The sequence below is a fragment of the Ochotona curzoniae genome, unplaced genomic scaffold (genome assembly GCF_017591425.1).
Source record: "Ochotona curzoniae isolate NIBS_2020 unplaced genomic scaffold, NIBS_Ocur_1.0 contig_4064, whole genome shotgun sequence".
NCBI classification, from domain to species: Eukaryota; Metazoa; Chordata; class Mammalia; order Lagomorpha; family Ochotonidae; genus Ochotona; species Ochotona curzoniae.
The window spans coordinates 10,407,030-10,429,118 of NW_024466107.1; the positions used below are offsets into that span (position 1 = coordinate 10,407,030).

Here is a 22,089-nt window from a genome sequence, read left to right on the forward strand (position 1 = left end):
TAATTGTTCCCAAACTGTATATAAAAGGTTTTGAAACAACTCACAGTTGACTCAGTAAACACATTTAAGAGAAATTAGCAGACCCTAGTAAAAAAAAAAAACATGCTAATATATCTACAGGTTCATGAACATAAAGCAAGAAATCTCCATGAATGATGCCTAATATCATACGCATTTAAACCTGGTTGAGGACTCCACGTTGGAAACAATAAATTCCGGTGGTTGAACAGCGTTTACTCCTTTCTCTTGCAAGCAAGACACACACAGACTCATTTACTTCTCTGAGAGACAGAATCTAAATATTCTTCTGAAAGTTCAGTCCCAACAGACAGGGCTGGTCCAGGCTGAAGTCAGGATCTAGGAGACACATCTAGCTCTTCCACTTGGGTGGCAGGGGTACACACACGTGGGCTATCTTTAACTGTTTTCCTGAGCGTTAGCAGGGATCTGGAACGGAAATGGAGCAGCCAGGACATAAACAAGTGCCTCCATGACATGGAATCACATACGGCAGCTTTATCCTCTAGGTCACAATGTCAACCCCAAAACTTTTCTTTCTTAAAAGATGTATGTATTTATTTGAAAGGCAGAGTTACAGAGAGTGGGGGGAGGTGGAGGGAAGGACAGAGGGATAAAGATACCACATTAGCTGATTCACTCCCCAAATGGCCGCAATGGCTGCAGCTGGGCCAGCATGAAGATATGGGACTGGAAATTCCATCTAGATCTCGCATGTGGGTGGTGAGGACCCAAGTACTCAGGCTATCTTCTCTCGCTTGGTCTTTTAAGATAACTCTGCAGTCGTGTACAGAAATGAAGAAGGTTTTTTTGCTCTGTGAACTTGAGAGATTCACGAGGGCCTCCGCCTGAAGGCATGGCTTGTCTTCTTGGCATCAGGGTATCTCAACATGGAGATGCGGAGGCTCCAAGTGTCTTTGACATATTATTAATTTTGGAATAGAGGAGAAAAGGAAGGATCAAAAGAGAAAAATGACTTTATGTTGTCAATATTTTTGCAAGACTTCCTTTAAACGATCGCCTTAGGTTAGAGTGGGGAAAATCTAAAACGATGTTGGTTTATTGTATACGGATTGTGAATGCTTCTTTCATTCTTTCTCTCTAGACTTAATCTCTTTGTTGAATAATTCTGCGTTGTTCATCCATTCCACCCAATAATGGCATGCTGAAAATATTTATTAAATCAAATATCCTGGAGCTGGCAAGGTGATATATGAGACTACTCCCCCGCCTGCAGCGCCCGCACCCCACATGGATGCTGGCTGCAGCCAAAGCTGCTCTGTTTCTGATATATCTCTCTGCTTAGGTCCTGGGAAAGCAGTGGGGGATGGTCCAAGGCCTTAGGACTCTGTAGCCAAGTGGGACACCTAGAAGAAGCTCCTGGCTTTGATCTGGCCCAGCTCTGGCCATTGGAGCCATCTGGGGAGTGACTCACCAGATGCAAATCTGTCTCTATTCTTTATGTAACTCACCTTGTAAGAATTAGGATTCCATTTGGGTGCCAGTTTGCTGCTTCATGTCCCAGCTGCTCCTCTTTCCATCCAGCTCCCTGCTTGTGGCCTGGGAAAGCGGTTGAGGACGGCTCAGAGCCATGAGATCTTGCACCCATGTGGGAAACCTGGAAGAAGCTCCTGGCTCCTGGTTTTGAATTGGCTCTGGCCATTGAGGTCACTTGCGATGAGTGAACCAGCAGATGGAATATCTTTCTCTCTTTCTCTCCTACTCTATGTAAATCTGCCTTTCCAATAAAATAAATAAATTGTTTTAAAAATGATTTGGAACAAAGAGACTATTCATTTCACTTCTAGCATAAATAGGTAGATTTTTAGCAATTATAATAGCTTTGCTCTGTATCTTTAGGAAATGCATCAGAAATTTTTTTCTATGTTGGTTTGGGAAGATACTCTGGCTTTCCTGACAGCCACTTTCTGTGTGCAAGTCTCTGGTCAGCAGCATCATACAGTGGACATAGCTGAGCCTCTTTCCATTGCAGATCTGGGTAGTTGAATATATATTTGATCGACTCGTATATTTAATGTTTTCACTAGTAAATGCCAGGCGGAGTTTCTCACATATACCAGATGCTCACCACGTGATGCGGTCCTCTCTTTTTCTCTTTCCCTGACAATAGTCCATCTTCCTTTGTCAATTCATCAGTGTAACCCTGAGTGACTTTTTAGACTATTTCATGCTATGCTCCCATACATAATACATGTATTATTCTCTTGCCCTTTAATTGCAATAGTGCACTATAAATAATCTCTCTTTTGACTCTTACTTTTTCAAAAGTTGTTATTAAATTTATTTATTTGAGAGGCAGAAAGAGAAAACAGAAAACATATATTGGTTCTCTCCCCCAGTACCCACAGTTTCTAAGAGCTGGGCTGAGCCTGAGCCAGGCCAGATCTGGGAGCCAGGACCTCAGGGTACATCTTCCAGGTGGATGGCAGGAAGGCACCCACATCCCTGGTCCATCACTGCTGCCTTCTGGAATCTTCCTTAGCCGGAAGCTGGAATGCAGAGTGGAACCAGCACTCGAATCCAGGTACTCCAGTGAGGAACTCAGCTTTTATCCTCCAATTTCCATGGGCAGTGTCCGTTTTCCAGGTGTAAGATGATTGTAGACCATTTGTTTAATAATATTTAATAATATTTAGCACAGAGGACAAGCTCTGCTGAAATGGAAGGTATGAGAACGAATACCTTTCCTTTTCAGCATGGCTTCTGTGTTGAAAAGCTTGTTTTGGACTGTCACCAGATCACAGGACCCCTAGGGCTGGGAAGTGATGACAGCATGGCTCGTTCTAAGGAGCAGAGACATTCCCTTTATCATGTCACAAATCTGAGAGCGTATTTTCCTGTTTTCCTTTGTGGATGAGACCACCTCATTTTCCCTTAAAGAAATCATTTGCATGGTATACTTTTACACACCTACAATATCCATTTACAATTTCCCCACAGCTTGCTGTTCCCAAACACATGGATAACTAATATTCTCACACTTGGGGAAAAAAAGTCCAACATATGCTTCCTGCCAGTGGTACATTAGCCTGCTACCTTCATGTTCACCTGCTAAGATTCTGTCCCAATGGCCAGTTATCATTAGCTGACAGTGGGCTTTTGTTAGGTAGCCCTGAGTGGCTAAGGGCATTGCAGACATGGTGCAAGAGCATCCCAACAGCGAGCAGAACAACTGCCGTCTGTTTTACAGATGGAAAGGGTAGGAATCTGCCAACCTAGGTGATAGATAGGCGCCTGCACAACCTATTTTTATCTCGTTCTCTTTACCAACCAGTGGCTCTGCTCTGTGTGACAGCCAAGTTTCTGTGTCCTGTACCTGTAGTCTGATAACCTTTCTGGCTTGTGCTTTATGAGGCCATATGCCTCTGTCCTAAAATAGAGCTGAGGGTCCTCTGAAGAAAAAGCTCCTCACGCACACTGCATGTCAGTGGGATGTCGGCAGAGTCAAAGGTGTGCTTTGCTGTTCAATATATTTTGGCTCAGATTTCTACTTGGCAAAATGCTAATTTGTGTAACCCAGGGAATTTGCTTAACCTCGCTGATCTGCTGCTTCCTGCGGCATAAAATGGAGATCATAATTGCGTCTTACGGCGTCGGTGCTGATTCAATCAGGTCACCTGTCACTGCTGTTGTCAGATCGTTAGGTCCAATCATACACTGTGAAGTCAATGCCAACATTTTAGTAGCTTGAAACGATTCTATTCCATGACCAGTATGAGTCAGCAGGTAGTCTTGGCTCCTTCCTTCCTTATTCCAAAATCCACTCACCACTGTCGGTCAGAACTGTCTACCTGGTACACCCACTTCTAGGGGATCTGGTTATGCAAACTGCAATTCTGTCAGGTACCTGAAGACTCCAAATCAGACATGTCTGGCAGATCAGATGTCTACAATACATGTTTTACAAAGGTAAGACCTTGTGATGGTTCTCTGAACTTTGATCTTGTCATCCAACAATACAGTAGGGAAATCCTTCCAAGCCAACCTGCTTAGGCCTAACTCATTAATTTTTTTAATGTCATTATGGTGAAAATATACCATAATGTATGCAGTCATTTCTTTACTGGTTGGCTTGCTACTTGATTTATTGAGTTGCAATGCAAGCACATGTAAGCACTAACACCTTTATATTCTGTGCTTCCGTTTCCATAGGATAGACAAAATACTACATTTGTCAGGAAGAAGCCTGGTTCTAAAAGAAAACATGAGGTTATGTTTATATGGCTATTCACCTTACTTAAAATGGAATTTATGATTTGGAGCAGAATATAAAGAAATGAATATTTGGAACTACTAACATTCTCACCAATCTCCAAATTCTCAAGCTCTACCGAAGCCATCCTGTACTACGGGCCTTTACAACATTCAGGGGAATGCATACTCCCTTTTCAATATATATTTACTTGTTTGAGAGGTGGAGAGAGAGACAGCGACACCATCCACTGGCTCACATTGCAGATGTCTGCAGTGACCAGGGTGGCCGAAGGCGGAAGCAGGGCACTCAGTCAAGGTCTCTCACGTGTGTCACAACCTGCTGCTTCCTGCAGACTATATTAGCAGGAGGCTGGAATCAGGAACTGGGGCTAGCAGTCAAACTGAGATCCTCCTGTGTGTGTGATGTGAACATCCTCACGGGCGTCTTACCTGCTCACAGCAACTTTAACTCACACCTCTGATATTGTGGGCATCCCAAACGGCAACTTAATTTGCAACACCACAATGTCCACCCTGATCCTAAAATGTTTGACCTGAGATTCTTCCTTGCTTATTAGCAATGCAGACTTTATAGGCACTTCATCTCACAAGACTGTCACTTCCCACTAGAGATGACCTTTTTTCTCTCAGAGTCACAGAAACAGTATTCACCCTGAGCCTGTGATGGGGAAGGCCGTTATAGACCCAAGAATAAGACCACTACAGTTCTCTTCTATGTAGAGAACTGAAGATGCCTCTGGAAGCAATGCCACAGTGTAGAGAAGTTGGGAATGGTACTCTTGGTGGATTTTTTCTCTATCACCTCGTTCTGTACCTGTGTTATCTAAAAGATTCCCATCTCCCCTTCTCATGCTGCTGCTCTCTGCTAAGCAGTTGTAGAATAATTTGCACACACCAGCCCTTAGTAAGCATAACTGTTGCAAGTCTGGAAGTAAAAATTGCTTTCTGTTCAAGGTTTAGAGAACAGTAACACCAACAACACAAGCTTCTTAGCTAAAAAACGAAATACAGAAAAAGGCCAAAAAATACAGCTCACACCATGTAAATGGCACAATTCCACTTTTAGGGATTCGATTTCTAAATACAGAGACATGAAATTGTTCATGCAAACCTACTGTCCACTAGTTGTCAAAATTGTACCAAAAACCCTGCCAAGTTGAATTTAACAATAAGAACAAAAAAGGTGAGAGAAAAGTTGAAGGAAAATGCCGTGACAAGACAGCCTGGCTGAAAGAAAGCTTGCTATTTGTAAGCATGATGAAATCTCACTGTGTCCTGCCCAAGAGGTAAATCTCCCCTTTGTGCAGAGTGTCCGTGGTGTATTCACTACCTGCCTGGTACTCAGAGGTCCTCTCAGTTGTCAGCTACAGCACTGCAGTGTCAGTGTACAAGCATCTCTTATTCTACTCAGTAATGACCCCAATGTGCAAGAGTAGTTGATGGTGGCAATTTAGGTAGATTAAATAGAAGCCGAAAAATTCTTTCAAGTGAAAAAAAAAATAAGAACTCACCACTTAATAAAAAATATATATATTGAGATGGCTAGCATCCATGGTCAGAATAAAATAAAATTAAAAATAAAATAAAATAAGAAGGGTTTAAATCCTCACATATCACAGGAAATATTGGTATGTCTTCCCCATATGTAATATGGGATTAGGGTGCTAATTACAGAAAATCCTGTGAGCTCTGCCACCTGTTTATTACATTCTACTTTCATTCTAATTTATGCTTTCATTTAATCTGTAATAAATCAAATAAATCAAAGATACATACATGCCCATACACATACATATGTGAACATAACACAATAGCAATATTATATATTCATGAACCAAATGGAAGCAATTTTTAATCTTGTTCTTCATTTGTATAAATGAATTTACAATTCTAATATCAGCATATTGGATGTTTAGATCAACCCTAGAAAAACCTAGATGTGGTTCTTTAAAATACATTATCTAATTTTATTTGAAATGCTGAATGACAGAGAGATACAGAAAAAGTGAGAGAACTTCCAGCTGCTAGTTCCCCAGCTGACTGTAACAGCTGGGCCATGCTGAAGCCAGCAGTGGAGCACACCATCCGGCTCTCACATATGGATGCCAAGAACTCAAGCACTTGGGTCATCACCCACTGCTTTCCCAGGAGTTGAACTGCAATTCGAGCAGCAGGGACTGAAGCTGGCATTCCGACATGGGCTGCGGGTGCTATAAGCAGATGTTCTCTGCCTACACCACAGCCTTGACAGCAGATTTGGTTGTTACATAGTATATTGTTTGGGGAGTATGTGAGCTTCCTAGGGGTGTTATAACAAATTACCGCAAAGCAACAGATATTTGCTCACAGTCCAGCAGACCGAAAGTCTAATTGAAGGTGAATGACCCTCCAGAGGACCCTGCTGCTCCTTGCCTTGCTCCAGCTGCTAGGACTCCAGGGGTTCCTGTGTCTGTGCCATTCTGTTCTCCAGGTGCACCCACACACTGTCTTCCACACTTCTATCTGTGTCTCTCCTCTGCGTACATTTCTGAGAACAATTGTCACTCGATATTAGGGCTCTGGGGTAATCGTTGCTGATCTTATCTCAAAATCTTTAATGTAATTATATCTGCAAAGACCCTTCATCCCAGACATGTCATGTTCACACGTTGCTGGAATTTAACAGGACTATAGCTTTGGGATGGGGCAGGAAAAACACGGAACTCAGCGCAGAGAAGGTGAACAGGAAAGGATGTGCAGAGTGGAGGGAAATGGACTGGTTGCTAGGATTGAAGGCAAACAATAAAAATCCCGAGGAAGGAAAAATGGTTTTAAAAAACCTGTTACAAATATGTGTAGTAATTTTTCTGTTTATTTTACTTGAAAGGCAGAGTTACAGAGAGAGGAGATGTGGAGAGATTTTCCCATCCACTGGCTCGTTCCACAAATAGCCACAAAAGGCAGAACTGCACTGGTCTTAAACTGGGGATCCAGAAGCTTTTGATGGGTCATGCAGATGGGTGCAGGGGCCCAAGCACTTGGGCCATCCTCTGCTGCTTTTCCAGGTGCTTTAATAGAGACCTGGAGAGGAAGGGGGATAGCCAGGACTACAGTAGTTGCACTGGCATGGTATTCAGTGTTATGAGTAGTCTAGACGTGTAGTCTACAGGAAGATTGCTGTAGGGCATTTTAGGGGAGGACTGGAACGTTTGGTAGCAGAGAGACAGGTGTATAAGGAGGGCTTCAAAACATCTCTAGGATGGTGGAATGAAGAGAAACGTGTATTATAGTTCTCCCCTCTCAAGTTTGAAATCCATGCATATGAAGGGGATATAAATAAATAAATAAATAAATAAACAAAAAAACATATCCTCAATAGAATAGATATGATAAGAAAAAAAAAAACTATGCATGCGGGCCTCACAGAGCGATGGCACAGTGGCTAAATCCTTACCTTGCAACCACCAGGATCGCATATGGGCACTGGTTCCTGTCCCTGCTGCGCCAGTTCCACTCCAGCTCCCTGCTTGTGCTCAGAGAAAACACAGGAGGAAGGCCCAAAACCTTGGGAACTTGTACCCATATGGGAGACCCGGGAAACGCTCCTGACTCCTGGCTTTGTATCTGTCCAACAACGGCCATTATGGTCACAGGGGGAATATGCCAGTGGACGGAAGAGCTTTCTCTGTGTCTCTCCTTCTCTCTGTAAATCTGATCTGCCTCTCCAATAAAAGTAAATGTTTTTTTAAAATAAGCAAACTATGCATGGATTTCCATTTTGGGGGGGGGGATACACAAATAGACTTAAATGCGGTTTGTCCGTGAACTTTTTGAAATATCCTCCCATTCATTTCTGAGTGGCTGCGTTGCTGCCACCTGATTTAGTGTTTTGTCTCTCTACTCTGACCTTCTTCAGAGAGTGAAAGTGATTTATGAGCCTGTCTGAAATCCTCTGCTTGGGCATTTCCTTTCAATCTGGTAACTGGGGGCATTAGAAACACAGCCACATAGGCAAGTCAGAAGCTGAACAAAGTGTCTGTTCACAGTTGATCACACACTGCTTCTTAGATCTGGACCTAGGGGATTTCAGGGTCTGGGGTTGTTGCGGGACGTCTCTGGGCAAGCCCAGTTTTCAATGTCTGCCTTGCTGGGTGTAACAGGCTCCATCAGGCTAATGGTTTCTGCCCTTGACCACTTGCCATCAAGCTCCTGAGTTTGTATTTGCTCAGTACTGCAGTAGATGTCACCCTCTTACCCCTAGAGAATTTCTCCTTCCTTCGTTGTGTTTCCATGTCCATTCCTGCACAACACCCTTTGCTTGGGGCTCCCAACCAAATGCCAAGAGCATCTTTCTCTGTGGTTATTTCTAGTAACCAACTTGTACATGTTTTGTTATTTTTGCATGTCCATGCATCCAGTGCATCTTCCTTCCCCTTACATGTAAAGTTGCAGGAGATCAGAAGTCCTATGGGTTATTTACTTTGGAGCTAACACACTCCAGTAGATAATGAAGATTATAATGAGGCTGATTCCTAGGTGGGGCTCTCATCCCTTCCCTAGTCTGGTCTGGGGCGGAGCTTCAAGTGCTGCATTTTCTCCCAGGCTCACAGAGACTGGCCACTTCTGCTTTCCTTCCAGCTTCCGGCTAATGAGCTCCCTGGGGAGGCAGAAATGATGGCTGTACTCCTGGGTTCCTGCCACCCAGGTGGGAGATGTGGCTGGGAGTTCCAGGCTCCTGACGTCAGCCTGGCCCACCCCAGCTATTGTGGCCATTTGGGAGCGTGAACCAGTAGATGAAGGAAGATATCTAGTCTGTCTCTCTTGCTGTCTTGCCTTTGAAATAGAATGATTTTTGTTTTTAAAGCCCAGCTCTTGGCATTGAGACATATAAAGACACTGTAACAGTTGCTATCAGAAGTCTCTTCTGGGGGAGTAATCAGGGCCTCGGGCTCTGTTGCCTTCCTGGGTGAGTAGTACAGGAAGTTGCTGGATGCAGCCCGGGGCCAGGACTTTGCTCAACTGCCAGGGCCAACCTATTGTCCTCACACCAGGAGACAGCATCTCTCCATTTCTGAAACCTCAGCTACTTATTCCAGCTTTCAGCCTGAGACACGGAAACACATACATCTCCTATGAGCAGCAGGTTGCCAGATCTTCCAAGGATGCCATGGAATGTTCTGTCATCTGCCTCATCCTTACTCTAATGGCCATGAGCCGCGGTTGGCTATTCAGCACTGGAGCTGTGAGGAGGCAACTGAAGAACTGCGCTTGCATCTGGATCAATTTACACTCAGCAGTCACGTGTGTCAAGTGGAGAGTCTGTGGGAAAATGCAGTCAGAAGGTGCAGAGTCAGGGAAGGCAGGTGGGGAAGCTGAAACCCCAGAAAAGAGAACTCTGCTAAGGCCTTTTGTATACCTAACTTCAATAGAGTCCCCACTCTTGCCCGCTGCTTTCTTTGATATTTAAGCCTACGCTGGCAGCTGTGTCAGAGTTGTCCTTGCTAGATCGCCAAGCCACTTGGCCAATTAAGACAGAAGCACAGGAGAGCCCTAAGGTCTGGTTTAGTATTCAGCAAATGAATAAAAGGTTGCTCTGGGGCCAGCGGTTTTAATAAAGCTGGAGGGGTTTAGGTGTGTCTCTTATTCTGACCTGTAGGGCAGAGTAAGGAGGAGGATAAGGCTTCCAATTTTAAATACACTTTGCAGAAAAGACCATCATCCACCTACCCCTTCACCCCCAAATACACAAAACTCCCCTTCACTTTGCAGAAGAAAGTTAAACCGTTGTTTGGGTTAGAGGGGAAGACCTGAGGACTACAATGAAAGAATGCCAAATGTTTACCTATAATGCAAATGCAATAAGTACCCTCCTGCACCTAACCTGTCTGGGCAATGGTGCCTTCGTCATAGCTAAGATAAGGCTTCGAATGAGCTGGGGGTACAGTGCCATGAATCTATTGCAAGTGGGTGCAGGGAGATTTACTTGTGGCTGATCTGGGAAGTCACACAGGGGAGGATGAGGGTTAATCAAGACCCTTACTGGGCACCTGGAGAGACCAGCCAGGGTCTAATTAAAGAAAGCGCATCTCCAACAGCAGCAGGGCAATTCAGTCAGTGACTTCTTCCAGGGCAATGGGGAGCAGCAGGACACCCAAGGTGTCAAAATGCAAAGTGAAGAATAAAACCCCCGTGTTGACTTGGGCAGGGCACTTTGCAAATGATAACCTAACTGGCCAAGTGGCAGAGGTGGTGTGATCAAAATGATACTGTAGTGCGGTGCTGCCTTAAGCCCCCCCCCCCCCGGGGGGTTCCTTCCACCTGTGCCTGGAGCGGCACATACACAACTTGCCCAGCAGGATGACAGAGCAGCCATAACCTGCCTTTTTCCAGATGTGCCAGTCACAGGACCTTGTAAAATAAGATGTTCCTGGAGAGTTCACTGGTGGTCACAGCGTGTTCTTAAAGTAACCACATTCTGATTAGCCAGGAAAGAAAGAGTTGCAACTCATCCGGAGGATCAGATATGGTGGAAAGAACACAGCTGGGAGGCAGGCACACCTGGCCGGACACACCTCTCTCTGGTTTCTACTTTACAGCAAAGTCACCTGGGGAACTTGTTCAAACTGCAGGTGCTTGGGCCCTCTCAGGACTTGTAGGCCTCCAATGAGCCTCTTGTCTAAACAGGCCTGAGGGGTAATTTCTGTAAGTCTTACTTTCTAACAGGCGCGGTGAGACTTGCAAATAAGCAGAGACTAGGCATTGGGCTGTGAGCTGTCTGCTGGTTAGAGCATAACGTAAAAAATAAAACCCTATAGAGAGTAAATGAAGGCTCAATCACGTTGTAGCTGTTAGTACGGGGGCCACAGATGGGTCTTATTTACTTGCTGAATCTCTTCTTGAAAATCCTGGTATTGGCTTTTGCCACTATGTCAAGAAGCCCGGAGAAGCCTCAGCCAAATTAACTAGGTTCCCAAAGTTACAAGTTGTTACGGAGTCTGGGGGAGGAAACACGCATTTTTTTTTTTTCTTTTAATGGCTGATGTTAATGAGCCCTTGTTAAGGTCCCCTCAGCCCAAGGATGGGAGGAGGAGGGATGTTGTAACAGGTTGTCGGGTTGTGGGTTGTGCGCTCTAGAAAAGGGCCGTTTGTTTTGACCCGGAGAGGCGCCTCCAGCCCGAGGGCTCCCAGCGCAGCCTCCTCCTGTGTGGCACATCTTGCTTTCATTTGGCAGCGTGAGGCTTGGAAAAGGGGGGAGGGGGCTGGCGTTCTGCCCTGCAGCTCCGGAGTGAAGGTAGCTGGCTGCACACCCCGGCGGAGGGTGGGGCTGCCGGAGGAGGAGGAGAAGGATGCACACGTGAGACCCTGAGGCGGGGAGGTAGGAGTGCAGCAGCTCAGGTAGGACAGAACAGCGCCTTCCGCCCACCCGCCCTGGGCCTCAGGGATTCGGGTCGGCAAGGTCAAGACCCTCGGGCGCCTTCCCGGACCCGCCCCGCCGCCGAGGAGCTCGCGTGGAGCGGCTGGGGCGGGGCGGGGGCATGCGGGCTCGGCGCAGGGGCGCGGGGTGGCTGCGCGCTGGGGCCCGAGCGGCGCCAGGCCCCGGGAGCCGCGGGGCTCCGGATGGCGGAACCCACGTGCGCCGCCAAGCCCGGGAGGTTTGCGCTCCGCTCGCGGCGCTGCAGGGAGGGCGCGGTGCCCGGCGTGAGCGTCGAGAAACCCCCGAAGAGAGCTTTTGACTGGCTCAGGATGAAGCCCCCGAAGGAGCCCGCTCCCAACTACAACAACAACAACGTGTCCTTTGTGATCCACTGTCAACTAGGCAAGGAGATCAAACATATTTGCAGCAACTGCAGTCGGGGGGAGGCCGCCCGGGACGGTGAGTGCCGGGGGCCCCCGTCGGGGAGGTAGCACTGCCGGTCCCCGGGTTGGTCATTATGGCCCGAGAACGGAACGTGACGCTTTTGCCGGTCCGCCCAAAGCCAGCCCTGGCTTGCAGCAGAAGCACCGGGGGTGGGGGATTCGAAAGAGTTAAAGAAGCAACTCTGCTGCTGCTGGCGACGCCTTGTTGTAGAAGGTGGAGTTTTAGGGGGGGGGGGGGGATGAGCTTTAAAAAGCTGTTACACCTGCAGACTCCTTCTCGTGCGCTCCCTAGCTGCGCCCCATCCCGGTGGTTACGGGGTTTCGCTGGGCTGCGTGCGATCCAGACGTGGGGCTTCGGGGGCTTCGGTCGCCAGCTGCACTTAACGGGAAGGCCTCTGGGAGGGCCAGGGAGACTTGTGGAGTTGGTCGGAAATGGTCTGTTTAGAGGAAAATGTGGCTCAGATTTCTGGTCCGCCGCCATTCTCTTTGGAATGGTGTCCTGATGGTCAGAGCTGGGGGAGGGGTCGTGCTACAACCCCTTCTAGACTTGCCGAAGCATCTCCCCCTCCCCCGACCCCCAACTTAATCCGTTGTGCAGCGGAGGGGTGCTGGGCTGCCCTTGAGGCGGCCGAGAGCCAGGGACAGCTGGCACGGGGAGGGCAGAAGCTTCTGGGAAGATATGGGTGCGCCCAGGTGGTGGTGCAGGGTCCCGATCCCCCCGGCCAACGCCCTGGGGTCCCTGGGAAAGTTTTAGGTAGCAGGATTCAGCGGGAATGCATTTAAGTCCAGGCCCTCCTGCAGCTAGGCTGAACCCGCACACCTGCTTGGGCACGCAGATTTTCCTACCAACCATGCAGTTTTCCTTGTCCCCTTTGGGAGAACAAATCTTACTGAAGCTCCCTCTTGGTGGGCAGCAGAAGCGCAGAGGAACGAGGTGGCTGTGGCCTGGGTTAATGCCTTTTCCAAACGAGACGACCTGCTAACGTCATTATGGTTTTCTTTGATTAAACTGCTGGAGCGGCTGTAGCAGGGGCCGGTGCAGGAGGAGAGCTGGGACAGAGGCAGGCCCCTGGAGGAGGAAGCTGCCAGGCGCCCTGGGCGGAGAATAGCGGTTTCTGAGAAGCACACACTTAGTGACCTGGTTTTGAGTCTTATAAGCTGAGCACCCTAATGATCCTGATCCCAAACCAATGCCATGAACTCGTGACCATCCCAACCAGGTCAACCCCAGCGGGCTGCTTCCACAACCTTGCCAGTGTAAATGCTTCTGTGATGAGGAAACTTGTGGAAGGTGTGTGTGTGTGTGTAAGTGTGTGTAAGTAACCTCAACCGTGGTCAGTCCATGGTGTCTGCTCTCAATGGAGACGGCCAGGTGTTTTTGCCTACAGTGTATGTTCCCTCTTTCTTTTTTCTTTAAGAAAAATTAATGCATCTGAATGGCGGAGTTGCCATGGGGGGAGAGATGACTGCACCTGCGGGGCCTGGGCCAGGTCAAGGTCAGGAACCTGGAATTCCATCCTGGTCTTCCACACGGGTGGCAGGGGTCCAAGCGCTTGGACCATCTTCTGTTCTTTCCTCCGGCGCATTAGCAGGGAGCTGAATCGGAAGCGGATGACCTGAGATTGTCACAGGCAACGACTTAACGCACTAAGCCACGGATACCAACTCCATGTGTTTCTTTGCAAAACGTACGGATTCTTTGGACTGTTCTAAGGATCTCTTTATGGAAGCATGTTCGTAGTTTATCAAATAGCATTTCCTCTCAAAGGATTCTTATACAAGGGTTCTTTAAAAGCTGTGCTGAACGGGGGCTGTCACCCTGGCTTAGTGGGCTAATCTTCAGCCTGAAGCAGCCAGTCCTGAGGAGTTCCATACAGGCACTGGATCTAGACTCTGCTGCTCCACTTCCGATCCAGCTCCAGCTCGCGGCCTAGGAAGACAGTGGAAGTTGACTCAGGTCCATGGGACCCTGCACCCATGGGGAAGACCCAGAGGAGACTCCTGGCTCCTGGCTTTGGATAGGCTCAGCTCTGGCTGTTGCGGTCATTTGGGGAGTGGATCAGCAGACGAAAGACTGCCTTTTCTCCTCTTTGTAACTTTGCCTTCCCAATAAAAATAAGATCTTTTTTTTTAATGCACAGATAATAGAGTTGAAGCTTTTACTTTTGGAGAAAATTCCCACACAATATGCATGCTTGATGAAGCTGTTAAAAACAGCATGCAGGGGAGACTTGGAGAGCTTCCTTGTGGCTGGGTTCAACACCGCTCTCCCTGCCAAGCTGCCTGAAATATGATCCCATCAGTGTATAGCTCTGCTTTTGTTGTTGAAACAGTACGTAGTGTAAAAGGAAAGGAAGTTCAAATAAATCTCACTTTTTCCAAGAATTAGCATCTGATAATCACCTACTGTGAGTGGAGGTTTTGTTAGATGACTATTTAGAAGCTATCTGCAATCGGAGGCAGATTTTTCTGTGTACCGGAAGTGCCAGTTAGTATAAAGGAAATGTATGGTCTGTAGGTATAGGTTGTTCAGATTCAGTGAAGATAAAGTTTTTTAGATCATTTGAGATGCAGAAAGATAAACTCTCACATCTGCTGATTTACTTCCCAAATATCTGCACGAACCAGGGCTGGGCCGGGTCAGAGCCAGAGGCCAGAAACCCATTCTGAGACCCACGTCTTTAAAAGGCACGACGTGCTGTCTGCCAGGAAGTTGGAATCTGAGCAGAACTAGAGCGCAGGCGCTCCGAAATAGCATGCGGGCCTCCTGCGTGGCATCTCCACTGCCAAGCCTGTGCCTACTTGCTAGTGTAGCTCCTAGCGTGATCTAAGTGTGTCTGGCTCCTTGATCTGCACCGAGGAAGCCACGCAGTGACAATCATGGGACAACACAGTGGCAGGGAAAGCCCTCACTGGAAATGTTACGTGCGTATTGGCTGCTGAGTCTCCTCCTTGTCTTATGTCAAAAGGTGGCTTTAGAGGATATTTAGCATTTCTCCATAAAAGAACATCTAACTTTAAGTATTTACAAGATGAAATGACATGTTAGTGGTTATCTTTTCATTTTGAAAAAAAGTCATAGTTTCTGATCATTAAAAATGTTTAAGATTTATATTGTTTTTTTTAATTGGAAAGTCAGATATACAGAGAGAATGATCCTCCGTGTGCTGATTCACTCCTCAAATAGCCGCAATGGTCAGAGCTGAGCCCATCTGAAGCCAGGAGCCAGGAACTTCTTCCAGGTCTCTCCCGTTGGGGTGTGGACTCCCAAGGCTTTGGGCTGTTCTTGACTGCTTTCCAAGGTCACAAACTGGAAGGGAAGTGAAGCAACTGGGTGGTCAACTGGCACCTGGCAGCGGGATCCTGGCAGATGCAAGGCAAGGAATTAGGCACTAGGCTATTGTGCCTGGCCCTCTGATAATTAAAGATGCGTTGCTAATGCTATTTTGTGATTTTATTAAGGTTTTTTGGAAAGAATGATAGGGTATGGGGTGCTGGAGAGACTGAAGAGAGTAAGAGAGAGAGAGAGAGAGAGAGAGAGAGAGAGAGAGACATCTCCCATCTGATGGTTCACTCCCCAGATGCCTGCAACATCTGGGAATAGCCGGGCTAAAGCTACAGGCTTAGGAACTGCAGGTCTCCAATATGGGTGGCAGGAACCAAAACACATACAAAATTTTGGCCAACAGGCATGGCCTACAAGGCGCATTTGTAGAAAGCTGGGTTGGAAATGCAGAGTGACCGACTGCAACCAGTACTTGAATAGCTTAACCCAGTATACTCCAACACTCACTCTGGCCTTCTGTTAAGTACTGTGTCCTGTCTTTTTTTTCTAGAATACAGTTAGCCATTCATTAGTGGCCATGGTAGTTGGCTTTGTTCTCCCTTTACTACTTTGGTTCAATACCCAAGCCATTTTCACAGGGGGAAACAAGTTTACGTAACATTTCGGTGCTGAAGGTCACAGAGCAGAATAAAAGTCAAGTCCCTGACCAGGGTGTCACCCAACTGACTTTTTTATTTATTTTTTTTATTTTTTAAAGATTTATTTTTATTATTTTTTTATTACAAAGTCAGATACACAGAGAGGAGAGACAGAGAGGAAGATCTTCCGCCCGATGATTCACTCCCCAAGTGAGCGCAACGGCTGATGCTATGCCGATCTGAAGCCAGGAGCCTCTTCTGGGTCTCCCATGCGGGTGCAGGGTCCCAAGGCTTTGGGCCGTCCTCGACTGCTTTCCCGGGCCACAGGCAGGGAGCTGGATGGGAAGTGGGGCTGCTGGGATTAGAACCGGCGCCCATATGGGATCCCGGGCATGCAAGGCGAGGACCTTAACCACTTGCGCCACCGCGCTGGGCCCCCGACTGACTTTTTAAAAAGTTTTATCGGCATCTGTCCTTGTCACCCACACTGACTGTTGAGAATCAGGAGTTCTGATGTGTGTTCATGTTACTGTGTGTGATGTACAAGGAGGTTGTTTCTGAAGGTTTGTAGAAGGAACCAGTTGTTTGGGATAGCAAGTTAAGTTAAAAGGGAGATGTCTGTATCCATATATCAAGTGCAGATTTGAATCCTGGCTAATCTGTGATTCCTTTTTTTTGTTTTGTTTTGAAAGGTTTATTTATTTTATTGGAAAGGCAGAGGAGGAGAGACAGAGAGGAAAATCTTTGATCCGATGATTCAGGTGGCCGCAACGAACGGCCAGTGCTGCGCCCATTCCAAGCCAGGAGCCAGGAACTTCTTTCTGGTCTCCCACGCGGGTGCAGGGTCCCAAGGCCTTGAGCCGTCCTCAACTGCTTTCCCAGGCCACAAGCAGGGAGCTGGATGGGAAGTGGAGCTGCCGGGATTAGAATGGGCGCCCATATGGGATCCCGGCGTTCAAGGCGAGGACCGTAGCCATTATGCTATTGTGCTGGGCCCACTCTGTGATTCCAATCAAGCTTCCGCCCATTGCATCTGGGGAGGCAATGGAACATGGCGCAAGTCCTTGGGTTCCTCCCATCCATGTCGGAGGACTGGGTGTTTAGGCTCCTGGCTTGGGCTGGCCTAACCTCATCCATTGTGGCCTTATGCAGTGAACCAGCAGAAGGAGCTGTTTCTGTTCCTCTGTTTCTGTAACTGCCTATCAACTGAACAGATAAATGGATAAATATTTTTTGAAATTCCAGTGGAAAATGCAGTTAAGGTTATTTTGGTGGAACCTGTGCAGTGGCACAGCAAGCTTATCCTCTGTGCGTGGCACCAGCATCATGTAGGGGCAACGGTTTGGGTCTGGCTGCTCCATTTCTACTCCACTTCCCTGTTTTATGGCCTGGGAAAGCAGCAGAGGATGGCCCAAGTGCTCGGGCCCCTTCATGCACCCGAGAGACCTGGAAGAGGCTCCTGGCTCTCAGCTTCAGATCAGCTCAGGCTGTTGCAGCCACTTGGGGAGTGCAGCGGGCAGATGGAAGACCTTCTCTCTATCTCTCCTCTCTTTGTAAAACCTGCATTTCAAATAAAAAAAATAGATCTTTAAAATTATTTTGGTGCAAAGTTTCTGAAGCCCATGGTTAGTTGTTTTTTTTCTTCCATAAAATATGTTTTGATGACATTTTTGAAGACCTTGCATACGCATGAATTTCTACAGTTTTTTGCACAGATATAATTACCTATTAATTATGTTTATCTGTGTACCCTAGTATACAGGCGCTATCTTAATAAGCCAGGGTTATTAGGTTCAGAAATGAACAGGAACACTGGAATTTCCTGGTACCTTTAACTTAAATTTACCCCTACTTTATTTTACTTTAAGACAGTCTGATGAGCAGGATGGATTGGAAATAAGCTTACAGCTTAAATAGATTATACGTTAGAGACATGTAAAACTAGAAGAAACCAAGCTAAATCATCACAGAACTTGGATTGGAAGTCAACAGGCCAATGCAATTTAATTTATAAGCAGGAGCAGGTGTTTAGTATAGGGGCCGGGTCTCTGCCTGGGACAGCTGCATCCCGTGTCGGTGGGCGTGGCTTCCGGTGTAGGCTTCCAATCCTTGCTCCGCTTTCCATTCCAGCTTCGTGAAAATGCACACCCTGGGCGGGAGCGGAGGGTGGTGTCAGTGCTGGTTCTTAGACTCAGGGGCAAGACCCAGCTTCAGTTCCTGATGCTTGTCTTTGACCTGGGGCCTGGGCGTTGAGGAGTGAGCGAGCAGGTGGAAGATCACCCGCTCTTCATTTCTCTGTCTCAATCTCTCCGCTGGAAGGAAAGATGAATTTAAAAAATGGTTCCAACATCAAGTTTAGGGGAGAAATGTATCAGAGAACCCAGGGTATTTCTGTATGTGATTCCCTGCACATTTTGCATTCTCATTTGAATTCTCTTTGAGCCTGCTAATAGGAATTATTTTAGGAACTATAGCACCATTAATAGAAAGATGCAATTGCAACAGTTTTTAGGGCTATTTTGAAGTCTCCATCTTTTTCATAGTGACATTTAGAAAGTAATAAAATGGGAGATCTGGCAACAAGGCATATTGATTGTAATTGTTGCTTGGTGCCTTACAGATGTGGCTTACCAGTATTTTAAGGTTTTCCTCATTTCACTGAATGTGATTTCAACTCGCATTCACACACACTTTCTGTAATCCATCCACGGTCTGGATGCACTTCCAAGTTGTAGTTAGGGGTTAGCAGCACTGAACACACTTTCCTCTGGATTCCAGCCTGCGTTTTGGGGACGACACTTTGTCCTAATACTTACGCTGGTTTGTAGGGTTCACTCAGCAAGATGTCCTGTTGGGAGGGCCTGTGAGTTTCTTTGGGTTGCTGCCCTTGAGTTACCAAGTGAGTACTGAGGGGCTATCAAGCTGAGGCAGATGATCCTCCAAGGTCAAACCACTGTTTGGTGTCAGGGCTTCTAATAGAACTTGGCCTTGAGTGGAGCAGTAAGTTTCCCTGGTGGTCAGGAGCTTGGTCCTGGAACCTCCCTCTCTGCTTTCAAATGAAGGCTCCTCTGCTTGCTGGCTGGCTGGCTGGCCTCAGGATATTGCAATATTATTTACTGCCTGCAGTTGTGATGATTAAATGAGATAATTGGTTCAAAGCACTTAGCATGGTGCCTGGCAGGGGAAAGTGCTTGAGAAATATGTAAGCTGTGATTACTATGTCTGTGTGGTTACGGTCAAGTCCAGTTTCGCCCTGGGTTTTCCCTCCTACTAGGCTGCACTGCTTTGCCTCTTCTGTAATTAAATCCCTTGGATTTGGTCCAAGATGAAAGCACCCACTTCTCCATGTTTCACAGTTAAAACATACATTGCTAATAAGGCAAAAGAACTAGAGGAGAGACTGAGGAAAAACCTCTTTAGCCTTGTGTATGTCATCAAAGGATTTTGTTTTTTCCTTTTTGCTTGAAAGTTTAAACAATACTGAGCAGTACATTGTAGGTAAAAGGACTCACATACAGAGGCCAGCTTTGTGGCACAGCAAGTTAAGCCACCGCCTGTGGTGCTAGCAACTCAAAGGATTACCAGTTCAAGTCCCAGATGTTCTGCTTCTTATCCTGCTCCCTGCTAAAGCATCTGAGAGCAGCATGAGATGGTCCATGTTACCAGTGTGGAAGGCCAAGTTGGGCTTTTGACTTCAGCCTCTCCCAGCCCTGGCATTTGAGGCAAAGAACCAAATACAGTGAATGGAAGATTATTCTCTATTCCTTCTTGCTCTGCTTTTCAAGAAAATAAGTTGCTTTTTAAATTCAACAATACAGTGGAAATAATAAGTGGAGATTAAAATATGTGCATGTTCTAAAAGTGAATGTGAGAGAGAGAATGAGTTGGGTTTCTGTTGGAAACAGACCTTGGCAATTTCCGCCCTGATCAAGAGGAAGTTCAAGGGCAAGGGATTGCACTTTCATCCACTGAGCACCACTTATGGCACAGGGATTTTTCAAGCAGAGGTGGCATGGTTGAGCTACCTTGCTTTTGAAAGGAGTAAGGAAAATTGTCCACTAAAAAGCAGGCAGGACAGAATAACGAAGCCCTTAGATTTGATCCCCAAATTCTCTCCTGTCCTAGCATGGAGGAGCGGGTGTTTATAATGGTGTTGTCGGTGGGACCTAGACAGAGCCCTGGGCTTCCACTGCTCCTCGTAGTTTGAGAGAAGGTGTCCCGTGCCTTTGACCAGTAAATGTTGAAACATTGAGATGCTGTTGCAGATTCAGATTGCAGTGAGTAGATTTTCAGTTCTCAAACAGCTCATCTTTTTCGCATAACATTGTACTCAGAGAATTGCATTAATCATTTCCTGCTTCTACTCTGATCTTTTTTTTTAAAAGATTTTTTAAATTTATTTATTGGAAAGTCAGATATACAGAGAGGAGGAGAGATAGAGAGGAAGATCTTCCGTCCGATGATTCACTCCCCAAGTGAGCGCAACGGCCGATGCTATGCCAATCCAAAGCCAGGATCCAGGAACTTCTTCTGGGTATCCCACATGGGTGCAGGATCCCAAGGCTTTGGGCCGTCCTCGACTGCTTTCCCAGGTCACAAGCAGGGAGCTGGATGGGAAGCGGAGCTGCAGGGATTAGAACCGGCGCCCATATGGGATCCCGGTGCGTTCAAGGCGAGGACTTTTAGCCGCTAGGCCACTGTGCCGGGCCCAACCCTAATATCTTTTTGACATTTAACAGACATCTCTACACACTTAGTTCAGGGAAAGAAATGCTAGAAATATTTGTGAAAATATGGCTTAAATTAGATTCATCTGTTTAAAGGACGCAAGATCAAATTGAAAAAAATTGATAAAATATATACAAGAACACCAAACTTTGTTGAATGGATCGGTACGTATTTGCTGGTCCCAAATATCCATTTCTGTAGTTTTCTAATACATCACAAGAATTTTTGAGACATTTCTGGGAGGTTAAAGGGCAGAGGTCACGTCAAGTCTGTGAAGTCACCCTCAGTAATGTCACCTGGGCCAGGTGCACCTGCTAGATAAAAGCAAGGACCTCAGTGGGAGCCTGGTGAAAGCCAGCTAGCTAAGGGCAAGGGAAGAGGCTATAACAGAGAAAAGGAAATTATAGGAGGTAAATGTTGCAATATAGTAAGTAAGAAGATTGGAAACTATTGCAGAGTCCAGTTGTTGCGTTGGAAAAAAAGAAATACATCATTCAGGTTTCAAGATCGGCTGAAATGTTAGCAGTAGACCTCCTGAGAGAAATCATGTGATGGTGGTTATGAGAGTTACTTCATCTCTATGGCCAGGAACTTGTTGTCCAGGTAGAGAAAAAGTGGGCCCATCTTTCCAAGAAGCACCCAGCCCAGAGCGGGACTTTGTTGTGACAGAGGTTGGCTCAGGATGCCCTGGGGACTTGGTAAGGGAGCCTGTGTCCTCCCTGTGGGAGAGGATGGCTGGGTCACCTGGGGGGAATGTGGTGCTGGAGCTACCTTGCGTTAGGTGACTGACTGTGAAAGACTGGCCTGGCAGCGATGACTGGTGACAAATGCAGAGAAAGATGACCCTGTGGGATCTTCAAGTGTGGACTCTGAATGGTCAGGGCCTTTTATTCACTACTCATCACTACTGCAGCTCCAGTGCCTGCAAAGTGCATGGATATTAACAGGATGTGTATAGTACATGAATTATATGTGTTGATTTGTTCATTAATGGTCTAGCTGATTAATGTGTACCCATTTATTAAAGTGGTTTGATATGACTAGGGTGGAGAATGGCAGCTGGGCAGTGATAAGAAAGAAATCTGGGGAGATGGTAAAGGCCAAATTGGAAAGACCAGGACTCCCACGCTGAGCAATTGGGATATGTTACCTCGGGGGGGATAGGAGATCGCCTAGGACATCTTTTAGCAGAATTATTGAGAGATCATTTGCGTATTCTGTAAGTCCATTTCCAATTCCCCAAATGCCTGAGACTGGTATTTTTCAAAGAAATGAAACTTACTTGGCTCCCAGTTCTGCTGTTCAAGGACATGGTGCCAGCATCAGCCAGGCTGTGGTGGGGACCTC

The 22,089-nt window shown here is 46.7% G+C and overlaps 1 protein-coding gene across 3 annotated transcripts in view; it reads left to right on the plus strand.

Moving 5' to 3' along the window:
* The window catches only part of PHACTR1 (phosphatase and actin regulator 1), a 517,458-nt gene that overhangs the window by 242,098 nt on the left and 253,271 nt on the right, over window positions 1-22,089 (plus strand). Inside the window, exon 1 of one of the 3 annotated variants that reach the window (XM_040984147.1) lies at window positions 11,525-12,106. The exons of the other annotated variants lie outside the window; for them this stretch is intronic. Coding sequence (XP_040840081.1) covers window positions 11,851-12,106 — 256 coding nt within the window. The 5' untranslated portion in view covers window positions 11,525-11,850. Of the gene's footprint in view, window positions 1-11,524; window positions 12,107-22,089 lie in introns of those variants that run through there. 3 annotated transcript variants of the gene reach the window in all.